At 41.7% G+C, this 12,354-nt stretch overlaps 1 protein-coding gene across 1 annotated transcript in view; it reads right to left on the bottom strand.

Annotated features, from left to right (window-relative positions):
* Nucleotides 1-11,593, bottom strand: part of LOC107092721 (serum deprivation-response protein-like) — a 25,210-nt gene extending 13,617 nt beyond the window's left edge. The window contains exon 1 of the mRNA XM_015387345.1: nt 10,933-11,593. Coding sequence (XP_015242831.1) covers nt 10,933-11,478 — 546 coding nt within the window. The 5' untranslated portion in view covers nt 11,479-11,593. The remainder of the gene's footprint in view (nt 1-10,932) is intronic.
* Between the last annotated feature and the right edge of the window lie 761 nt (nt 11,594-12,354).

Raw genomic sequence — 12,354 nt, 5'->3', positions numbered from 1 at the left:
AAGACGTTTTACTTCCCCATCCCAATGTCCCTTTCAGAGACATAGACAGGTATAGGGTATTGCAGGGTAAAAAAAGAAGCCAAATGACCCCCATTCCAAAGGGGTGGACCTGTTCTTCCGTTTCAATTTTCTAAGCCGAAACAACGTTTCATTGGGCTACTGTATAAAGCCTAGAACTCAACACTATTTCTGACATTTTGAATTGATAAAGCTTCCTGGATGGGAAGCAAAACGTCTTCAAACTTGGAAACAAAGTCCAGTGGATTGTTTGTCTCACTTAATGTTGCGTTTAAGCATCACCTCAAGTAAAGAAAAAAGAAAAAGGAGGTAGATTTGGTCTCCTAGATCTGCTACTGGAGATGTCTGCAACCCTCCACATCCTGAGACTACTATTCAGAGTGATTTTAGGCATCGTTTAGAGTAGAATAACTTGATTTAAAGGTTATTATTAATCCAAAGGGTCTAATATGATGTAGCCCAGCCCTTTCCAGCTTTCAGAGTTTTTATCAGGCAACCTTGCACAAATTATGCCCAAAATATCAACACAAGTCAAGACTTACTTTCTACTTCAAATAAACAGTTTATTAAAGAATCTAAGTGATAGTTAAATAATCCTAAAATCATACTACCTTTAAGCAGATTAGATTTTCTGATTCTCTTTGAATATAAACATCTCCTTGGCCGCTCCATACCCATTCAGAGACATTCTTTTGACTTAAGAACCTTAAATCTTTGCCAAACCGGTTTCTTTCATATCCCCACCCCTCCCCTCGGTGTCAGAGTAGCAGAAAACCCGCCATGTTTACTCACCTCTGAGCTTGTGCAATCATCCAACACAATAACTTAGTGAGGCGCGGTGTCATGGTGACGTGATGGTAAGCCGAACGGACCTGCAATCTTAAGGCCAACCCATATTTTACAAACTTTATATTACGTTGTGTTTACCTATGTTCTATTGCACAGGCTTTCTAGTTTGCATGAGATAGTAGTCACCATCAGAACATCAGCCATAGCCGACTTTATTTCTCTTTCCTCTCATCAAACAGATGGCATCAGTAAGCCCTCTCTGCTTCTCTTGATCAGTTCCCACCTAAGGAACGATGGAAATAACATTTTCCATGGTTCAGTCCTGCTATTCCTCCACATTTCCAGCTCTAGTTGGACCAGTTCTAGCTACTAATCCAACCCTCCAAAAAGCTGCAGTCCAGACCCATTCTTTTTCATATCTGAACCATTGTTTGATACGGGCAAAGCGGAGATAATGTTGGACAATGTTTACTCTGTACAGAGGTCAAAGGGCAAGTGGGTCTAAAGAGAAAAAAATGGAAAAAAACAGGAATTCAGCATTGTCAGAATTAGATCGAATCAAAAAGAAAAACAGCAGAAGGAACAAAATGCTGATTGTTTTTCCTCTTCCTGACATGAATGTCAAGGCTTGCAAAGTAATCAGATGGTTGTAAAAAGACACACAACCTCTGAAGTCTTTTAAATGTTCCTCTATTTCCCATCATTAGAAAACGCTTGTAGAACCAGAATCAGAGGCAGCAGTGGTTTTCTGTCGGACATTACCAGCCTCTACATCACCTAGCTGGATCTTTGGTTCCCATCTTTCCAACTTCGTAGGTATTTGTTTTACGTTGATCTCTGCAGGTCTGATCACAGTTTCCTTCAGTTGAAGGTTTAAACTTTTGCATGACCAAAATAAAAAAAATAAATAAATAAAAAATTTATTCTTTTGTTTGGCAGCCATTTTGTGTTAGCTTCCCAGCTGAGTTTGGGATCATTGTTCAGTTGATGACCAAGTTTGGGTGAGGCCTCAAATGTCGTAGCCTCGTGAGACCATTCTGATCTCGCGAGCTTTCAAGGTTTCACTCGCAGATTAGTCTGGCTACTTTCCGTTAAAGAAAATTTGGAGCAGTTTACCAAACGAAGTCCAATCAGCGTTGGCTCTGAGGCGGGTTGAGGTGTGACGCAACGAGAAGCGCGACAGTTTTGCTCTTCTCCCGACTGGTTTCGGCAAGAGTTTGATCTATCAATTGGCTTGTGCCTGGCTTGTGGTTGTGTTTTCGTCGTCTCTCTGTTAGTACGTCATATGCTTCATTGATCTGATTGGTTTATTTGGCCCGTCTATCACCAACATAGGCCAATCAGCTAACCAGTATTTTCGCCCCTTCCCAAAATTACTTTAACGGAAGGTTTCCAGATGGATATGCGGAGCAAATCCAGCAAATCCATCTGGCGGAGTCAGGTTACAAATGTCGGACAGTCGGCCTCACATTTGATTCTAAAAAACACGCTGAAAACAAGCAGCCAGGAGGCATCATGACTGCAAAATGCACAACCAAGCCAAAATCATCATCCTTCATTACAATGCTGGAAACTAATTAAGGCTAGACCTTAATTTGGTTTTCTCCAAACATGAAGCTGAGCATTTGGACCAATCCAATCTAAATTAGTCCCTTCTGTCCAGGATATCATGGAAAATATTTCTCTCGATTCAGATCAGATCAGGTTGTTTTTTAGAGGAGAGATTCTTGTTCAACTATTCCTTTCAGCCATGTTTGTTCTGTCATTTTCCTGATTGTTCAGTTTTGAACTTTAATCTTTAACCTAACCGAAGCCTAATAGAGGCTGAGATGGAGCTTTTTGGTGCTTATTTGTCATTTGATTTCAGGCTCTGACTCAGGCTGAATCTGAGACGTCCACCCTCTGGGAAGATTAGCAGCTGTGTGAGACGTTTTTCACATGGGAATAAACCCTTTCTCTGTAGAAAGATGGATTTCAGATCATTTATAAAATATCCAACAAAACGTTTCTTCTCTGAGGTTTCCATGTTGGCATTATCTTAACTCAAACTTGCCTTTTCCAATGCTGCAAACTGCCCAAACTGCTGCTTTGAAAAGGTCATCTACTCCACTTTTTTTATTCGTCTTCAATAAACAACGACATGGTTAAGTTTGTTTTGTGCTTGTTGGAATGAACTACATTTTTAGAACCTGGCAATGAACAGATCATGTTAATGTCCAAGAATATAAAAAGACTATATATGCTTACTACTTTACATGACTATATAATACAATTTTGTACTTGTTTTCTGTATGTGAAACAGCAGAAGTTAAATACAGCTGTTGGAAACAAATCAGCACTGGAAAAATGGAGATGTTAGTAGAACGGTCGTCGTTAACTCGTTTATACCAAAGCTAAAATGACAAACATGCAAACTATGACCTGCCTGCCTGAACAAAACAAAGCAGCTCTGTTAGGCATGAAAAAAGCTGGTTCACAGTTTTAATTTATATTTTTTTAGCTTTTATCAAAGTAAAAATAAAAGCTCCATCAAAGACATCTGGAGAGTTCCCTGTAAACCTAATACCATGAGCCTGCAGTAGCAGTCCTCTTGGGTTCTCGTACATTATCAGCTCTTCTCTGTGTAATCAAAGCAGAGCGGGTGTTTTACTTTAGGAATCTGCAGTTACAAACTTGCCATTTGCCTCCAAGACTGAAAGAGTTGAGCTAACTCGTCAAACCTGAAATCAGGTAGGTGAAGAGGCCTGCTCTACACGCAAATATTCTCCAAACCGTCGTCTAATTTCCCACCCAAACTTTTCTCTTATGCTCCTGTCATCAGATGAGAAATGCAGCTTATACAATCTTTTTTTGTTTTTTAACAATATGCATCATTTTTCTTCTCTATATTTATCTCTGGCTTTGTGTTGTGCCGTAAAGCCCTGAGGATTATCTGAGGAATGAACCCCAAAGGGAAAGTAAGAATGATAACAAAGCAGGAAAGCAGGCTGTAAACAAACGTCATTGTTCATTTAGAGCGCACGCCTTAACAGGCCTCAAACTCATAGTATTATCATGGAGAACAGGTTTATTTATTCTCCCTGCAATCAACCGTCTCTTGCTAAAAAAATGCTGGTACATTTAAGTTCATGCAAGTATCTTTTTGGGCTCTTCACCCTTTCTCACTCCAATTCTGCAACTTTAAAATAATATAGAGCAAATCAAAATCAACAAACACACAAAAACTGTCCTTTCCTAAACATCGCTCATCGCTTTATTGGCTCATAAGCCATGTGAACAACCTGAAACCCTCAACTTTACCGCAGGGTCATATATCACCATGAGGAACATTAGACAAAACTGCGGCTGCAGCCTACAGCCAGCAGCCTGCTGTAACCTGTGGAGGCGGGTCCAATTCCCAGTGAACATTCACAGCATGAGATCAGCACAGGTAACTGTTGCCAAATGACTTTGCACAAATATCATACATTATGCATGAATTACATACGAGGTAAAAATGCTATAAACGACTTCATAATTAAACTGGTTGCCAAAGAGTCATAGGCCCCATTTACAAGAGGTTTAATTGTGATTTATAACCAACTTAAAAGGCATATATCATGCAAAATCTTTTTTTTTTTTTTTTTTTCCATTTACAAGAGGTTTAATTGTGATTTATAACCAACTTAAAAGGCATATATCATGCAAAATCTTTTTTTTTTTTTTTTTTGGTGATTTTAACTGTTATAATGCTATTCCCTCATCAGAATAAGGCAGAAAGTAGCATTTTGCTGGATTATCTAATCCTGTCCTGTGAAAATAAGCAGTTTGGATATATTGAAATAAGAAGCCAAAGGAAGCACCAAGCCTAACCATGCTGTGCCTGCACTGTCAAGAAAGAGCCACTTTCTTCAGCCAGGTAGGGGTGATATGAGGCAGAGCGCGATGATTCCAGAGGCTCTTTTAGCACCTAATCTGTACAGGGTAGCAGCATTTATTTTAAGACTTTGTTTAGCCTTTAAAATTAGTGACATGGCAACCTAATAAAATGAGTTCACCCGGAGGGAAAGGTGGCTTTGCATTAGTGTTTTTCTTTTGGGATTGGAAGAAAACATGTGACATTTCATAACAAAATAACCACATATTTTTATTTTATTTTACCATATTTTTGCCTAGAGACGACTTTGAAAGGCTTAAAAAAAGGCATTATATAGGACCCTAAAGTTTTGTTCTTTGCTAAGAAAAATAGAAAAAGTTAAAAGCAAAAAAGTGCTGCACCAATCAACAGAACATTTTTAAACTAAGTCATCAGTAATTGCCAATGTGTAAGCCAAATAAAGAAAAATCTGACTGCTTTTTTTCCTCCAATCTTTAGATTCTTTGAATGCATCATCAAACACAGTAAAGACCAGGTGAATATTAGGGGCGGATGTTTTCATGCAGGAATAATGATATTTTAATCATTTCTCTTTTGCATTGGGTCTAAATGTGATAAATGAAGGAATATTCAGCATATTTTTGTTAATCTTAAGGTCAATGCTTGTTAAACGTATTCAAACATGTAGCAAAGGGTTGAATGCTCAGTGATTAAAACTCCAAAACACAAAGAAACCACAAAAAAACAAGTACAACCAACAGAAACGACTGCAATAACCAAAAGCATCAGTGTTAAAATCATACAGCTGAAAACTCAATGAAAAGAAATTAAAAGAAACAATAAAACCTAAATGGTGTTTAAATGCTACAAAACATGTCAACATTAATGTGAGTTTACTTCAACAACATACAAGTCATCAGCTATAACATAGATCCCATATTTCTAGATCCTCTCTAAGGATGATCATTGGAAAGGGACAAAGACTGAAACTGTTAACAGAATTATTTCTATCTCAGGAAAAGGTTTGGTTACTTTTTCAAAGAGAAAAACTCCAAGCAAACAATAAAGTTTTACTACTACAACGGCAAAAACTTGTGCAATGTATAATGTGCAATTACTATTCGATACCCTGTGCAATAACCCGTTTCTCTATATCTATATATACGTTTTAACTATATATGTATATAACTATATATATAAATATCTATCTATAAAAACACTCACGTAAACACCTTGTGAAATAACCCTGTATAAGGATCCTAATATAAAAAATAAAAAAAAAGCTGTCACATTTGGACGCACTGTATATATCCCATGCACCTTGTTCTTCCTTTGGCACATTCTTCTTCTTTGACTATTTGAGCGTATGTAGCGAGTACTGTACATTTCTTCAGTGTGAGATCAATAATTTCAATCAATGATTCACTGTTCAGTCCGTTCATTGGTTAGCATCCTTGGACAGGAGAAACAGAGGTAAACAAAAGAGGTAGATGCTTTTTTTTTTAGCTTACAAATTTGGACATTTTTATCAACAAAACTTGATTTTTGTTCCAACTTCATATAAAATGATCTGAGATATATACACATTGATTTTGAAAAGATGTATTAAAGGTCATATTGGGGCTTTACGATTTATTACAAAGATTTAGTTTACTTATGCAGCTAAATCTACGGTACAATGGAAACCTGGCTATGGGAAGATGTTTTGCTCAAGTTTGTAGCAAACAGCTGGAAGCACCATTGGATGGAAATCAGATCACATTCACACCATAGGAACTACTCTTTAGGACGAAGTATACTCGCTCTTCTGTGGGCTTGCGCCGTAGTCGCCCTGTACCCTTTTATAGTTGATACAGATGTAGGTTCTGTTTTCGCAAAAACCATGCAGGGGCAGTGATCAACATAACAAGAGGAAACGTAGAAAAAAAAGAAAGATCATACCACTTTCAAAATGGCCGAACGCAGTATTGTATATTGAACTATTTATGATTATTGGACAACAGTAGGTGTGTTTATGGCAGCTATACAGAAATATACAGTAGAATTAATGGTAGGTTTGCCTGCTTTTGTTTATAAAAGCAGGTGTTGTTCATAAAAGATATAAAAAACAGTGTTCTTTTACAAAATAAAAGCTGAATGCATTGTATAATATGGGTAGTTGTTTCAGACTTTATATATGCTGTATATGATGGAAACAAAAACTAAATTACTGGTTTGTACCACAGGCTTGGCTACTAAACTCCCTCCTTATGCCGTTTTCAGTCACTGAATAAACATCAACAAAACTGCATTTAACCACATTGTTCCACTGGAACATTCTGCACTGATTAATGTCAGTACAGGCAACCTTGATTGTAGAGAAAAACATTATATCCTCACATTTGGAACGAGGTTAGCGTGCGCCAAGTTACAAAAATTCGTAGGAACGCGACCATGTGCGCTGTGCAACACGGCAAGTATAAACCAAGCTATTAGCAGCTTGGAGACCAGCTCCTTCAACCACTTGTTTCCATCCACCTTATTCACATTTACATGACCTAACGGCGGGCATACACTGTACGATTTTTTCAATCGTTGCACGCAGCTACAGCTAACGATGTATGTCCTCACAATGTGCGGCCCGACGCTCTGATGCAATCTATCTGCTCAAATCTATCCATCTGTATGTCGGACTCAGCTCTGCAGCGAGATGGCGCTACTCGGACTCGTCTACCCGGAAGCCAAACGAGTAGAAGAAGAATATGAAGCTCACTAGAGTGAAACCTTGCTAATTTGTGCAATTTTGTGCTGAAAGAAAGAAAAGGTCTGAGCAAACGTGGCTACTACAGTCTGTCAATTTTGTGGAAAGAACTCCATTTCACCCACCATACTTCTCTTTTCGTCTTAGAGGAAGAAGAAGAAAAATCCTTGTTTGCGCATGCCCACTGAGCTATTTGCCCACAACTGCCTTTACAAAGGCCAACTGAATTTTGAAACCTGTTTCATTTTCTCCCGACCTCATGATTCCTGATTGGTAGGTGGTCGTAGGAGGCTGCCCCTCGTTTTACCCTGTAAACTACATGATCAGGTTGAAAGTCGACCCGATCAAAAAATTCTCGCACGACCAAAGAATCGGCCCGAAAATGGCAAAAAATCTTACACTTTGACACAGAGGTTGTTTTAATCAGACTGAACACCTTAAGTGTGAAAACATGTAAATACCTGAATTCCAGGAAGTTGAGGTAAATGCTTAGAGGGAAATGGTGAATGGAATTTTCTGAGTTTCTTAAGCAGAGAGGAAAAATAAAACAGGCTTTTACTTCCTGCTGTTTGAAGCTGGATTAAGTCACAACCTTTGATAGTGTGTTGATAGACAAAGCTACATGACAGTTGGTAACAAAGGAAACAATGTAAGAGGGACGGGAGCTTTACTCATCGCTTCAAACCTCCAGAGACTTGTTCAAAACTTAGATCTGCGCAGCAATCCCTGATCCAACGCTTTCCATCCCATGAGGCTCCATGCCTGTGCCGCACGTCCACAGAATGACTCTCATTATGCTTAAATTCATTTTGACGGCTGGTTCGCCGAAGCTGTTTTGAGAAATAAACAGCAATAGGAAACTTTTTGAACTGCTCAGAAATAGATGACTTCTGTCACTGGAAATTAAAGCTATGCAGAACAAGATAAGCTGCTAGGGAATCTTTGGGGCTGCTTAAAGTCTAAAACCAATCTGCAGGATGAAAGGATCAATTTTAGCTCTACAAACGAGTCTGAAAAGTCTGCATGCCTGATGTTTGGGGATTCTGCATGTTTGGTGAGACGGCAAAGATTTAAAAGAGGACAGGAGAAGCACTGATGCACAACAAAACAGTCCCAAGAATCAGTAATTAAGGCCTCATTAACCAGTTTGCAGAGCGGTGCAACAGAGCAGCAGAATTGCTGACTGACCGCGGCCAAAACATGGAGCAGTATGGACCCGTTCAAAAACGAGCAAAGGCTTTCCACCTCAGCTATCATCCACAGAAACATAACTGTTATGGACAAATCATGGAGGGGCCCGCCTGGCCTTGGCAGCGGGTAAGTGTTATTGAACTTCTGAGGGAATTGGGACAGGTGGCTCAAACAAAGACGAGAAGAGGGGGGCAGTTAAACGCAGGAAAAAGCTAAACTGCAGAAGCAAAACCAGATAGTTAGTGAAGCATAAAGTGATGGGTGCAGATAAGAGTCAAAAAATCAGCAGCGCTCAGTTAATTCAATCCTCCCTCCCCTCAGGCACGGCGAGGCTTTCATACACCCACAGTAACTGCATACACCTGAGCATTAAAAAAGGCAGAGCTGCATGCACACACATGCAGACGAAACAACCCGTCAGCTTCGTGGCAGGCCGCCCTGCACTCGCCTGCAGATTGCATGCACCTTTAAACCAGGCAGGTTTAAAATAACGTCTACATGATGATCACTTCGGGGGAGACAACTCTACCCAAGTGGGAGGGGGGGAAACAATTGATCAGCAGCTCCTCACCTGGACGCAGACCGAACCGGCTTAAACAGGTTGAGGTCTTGGCACCTGCTGCTTTTGAACAACAGAGCCTCAGTACCTGGGAAACCAGATAACGACGGCGGTAAAGAGCTCTCTGTGGCACTGCCTGAGTAAACAATGCATCCCCCCCCCCTCTTTTACAGGACACACACACCAGGAGAAAACCCCACACACACACTCCTTCTAGTAAGCTGGGCCCTATCAGGTTTTATGGCTTTGAAAGCGACTACTGTACATGCAGATGAACTTCTGGGCAAGTTTTCCAGGTGAGACGAAAGAACCAAACTCAGCATCTGATCTAATAAACCAGTGAGTGTGTGTGAACTCTTCCTGCAGCCTGTAACAGATCCCAGTCCAGAATCAGCATCTAAAGCCCTCCTCTATTATACCCTGCAGCTCAGAGTCTCAGACACACCCTTCTTTTCTGGAGCACAGAGGAAAAGCTGATCTCTGGATATTTTCCTGGGATCATTTTTCGGACCTCTGTAGCAGTTGCTCTCCACACAGAGCGGTTGGTCAGAGGTTCAGTCAGAGGCGTTTAAGGAGGTGTAAACGCGACAAAGCTTTCAGCCAGTCGGACATACACACACACCCTGAACACACCCACTACTGCAGGCAAACAGGGATGCAAATAGGACACAAATGTGGCAGAGTATGATCAGGTAGAGGAGTGGATCCCTCTAAAGTAACTTTCCTATTCATTCAATTCAATTCAGTTTATTCATATAGCACCAATTCACAACATGTCATCTCAAGGCACTTTACAGTTCAACCAGATCATACAGTCAGATTGTTTCAAAGTTTTCTATCTAACATCGACTCATTGATTCAAATGCAATCCCTCACACAAAGCATGCTTGTAGCGACAGTGGAGAGGAAAAACTCCCTTTTAACAGGAAGTAACCTTGAGCAGAACCAGGCCATCTGCCGAGGCTGACTGGGGTTGAATGATGCATTGCTTAAAAGTGAGGTGTCCCTTATTCTATGAAGTAAAGTTGCTTTTTGGTGCTGCAGAACCATAATCAGTGGAAATAGCTTGGAGCTCACCATTGCATAGCCATGCAGCTCGGATTAAAAACACATATATGAATTTTTCCACCGCAGGTATGAAACAGATGTAGGTCAGGAACACACTGCAGGTGGAGGAGAAGCTGTTAAATGGACTTGGACATAGCTTTTACATCCCAGAAGCTTTTGGAAACAAGTTATCAGCTGCAATAGAAGACTTTCCTATAAATCTGATTTTTTTGGCAATAATAGAGCATATCTAAGAGACTTATGGAGAATGAAAAGAGGGATAAAAGGGACCTTAAACTTCAGGAGTTCCCTTTAAATAGATCAGCCACAATAAAAACTCAATCATTCGTTGTTGGATTTAGAAGAAGCTGGTGTCGCCGTGCAACATTCCCAGCAGAACCTCACACCTCCAGTTTGTGACTTTGGCTTCCTGCCCGTTTCATCATGACAGCTCAGACTAAAACCAACAACCTGACTGACATCAGTGTAATCACTGGGTCTGTTGTTTTAAATAGATCTGAAACCACACTGACTGTCTCTCCTCCATAATAACCTGCTGTTTTGCTGCAGTTTCACAAACTCATCCTGCAGATCTGTTTTTATTTCCCCTCACCTGGTGAATGAGTTTCTCTACATGCATCAGAACATCCACCATTTTTCCTTTTGATTGGACTGAAGGTTTAGGTGCAGCTTCACAAGTTCTGCATTTTTTTTTTTCTTCCATCAACTCACCTGGAAGATGATGACTTTAAAGTGGTTCCTCTTCAGCAGGTGGCTGTGGTTGGCCTCCAGCTTCTTCACCTGCACCGCCTGTCTGTCCAGACGCTCCTTCACCTCCTTCACGTTGCAGTTGACTTTGCGGGAGCGCTCCAGCAGCTTGCTCACGCTGTTGGCGGTGCTGAGGTGGGCCTTGGTCAGCCGGGTCACGTCGCCCTGCACCACCCGGACGGCGCCCTCCAGGTCGGCCTGCCGCTGCTCCATCCTCTGCTGGTTTTCCTGCACCGCCCCCATCATGTTCATCAGCTTGTCCAGCAGCGCCACCACCGTGATGGCGCTCACCTGGCCGGGGGCGGAAGGGGAGGAGGCCGCCGTGGGGCTGGTGGGGCTCTTCGGGCCGTGCCGGTTCAGGGTCCCGGTGGGAGTCGGGGAGCAAGGGGCGGAGGACGGGCTGATGTGGAGCTCCGAGTTCTCGGGCTGCAGCTGTGGGATGGTGTGGGTGCTGCCAGCGATGCTGACGGACAAGCTGCCGGGCTCTGCGTGGGACCCTTCTTCTTCCATGGCGCACAGGTGGTCGGATGGATGGGTAGGGGGGGGTCTTTCACCTGAACTCAATCAGTTCCTCTGTCAGGAGGCGCAGCAGCTGGAAGTCGCTGTCAGTCTGTCAGCTCCTGAAGGCGGACTGAGCAGCTCCTGGCAGTGGGTTCGGCCTCCACGCCCCTTTCTGACACGCACAAACACGCCGTGAACTTTCCAAACACCTCCCCTGCGGGCCAAAGGGAGGGGCCGCGTTGCTATGGGTAACGTGCAGGCCTGGCCCTGCTGGCTGCAGAGGGAGGGCGTTTGGACCGACTAAGGGGAGCTTTTTGGGATCCTGATGCTTTGGCTCAGCTCACTTTAGAAGAACCGGTTCTTTCTACTTTAAAACGTTCTTTCAGTCAGGATCCCCTTCTACACTCTGTGGTTTTCTAACACAAGGCAGTCTAAAGGGAATTTAACAATAATAAAAAGTAATATATAATAACCCATCTTGATTAGAACATCAATACATTGGAGGTCTTCAACAGGGGGTCCACAAAGGCACTGCCTGGGGTCACAAAAGTTTTGGTTGATTAGACTTTATTTATATTCCCCCTACATTTTTTTTTTTCCACTAATAGAAATGTCTTTAAAGACACTGTAGTGGTGATTGTTTGCTAAGCCAAACATCCAATTAAAGTTCCTTTAAGCCACTACTAAGGCACTGGGGTCAAGTTTCTATCGGTCTCCGCCAGTCACGTGACTTTTGTTGCTAAGACGCCATTTTAGGTGGAAAAGGCGTAGTGTACCGCGCCCGAGGTAAACAATTGACGTCACTTGGCGTAGACCGATACAAAGGCAAAACAAAGGTTCAATGTTCAGTCTTGAGGATGGTTTATTTTCTATTTTTGCCAACAA

Source organism: Cyprinodon variegatus, unplaced genomic scaffold (assembly GCF_000732505.1).
Source record: "Cyprinodon variegatus isolate N-32 unplaced genomic scaffold, C_variegatus-1.0 Scaffold391, whole genome shotgun sequence".
Lineage (NCBI taxonomy): Eukaryota > Metazoa > Chordata > Actinopteri > Cyprinodontiformes > Cyprinodontidae > Cyprinodon > Cyprinodon variegatus.
Note: the sequence above shows the minus strand (reverse complement) of the source record. Positions and strands in the feature narration are given on the sequence as shown.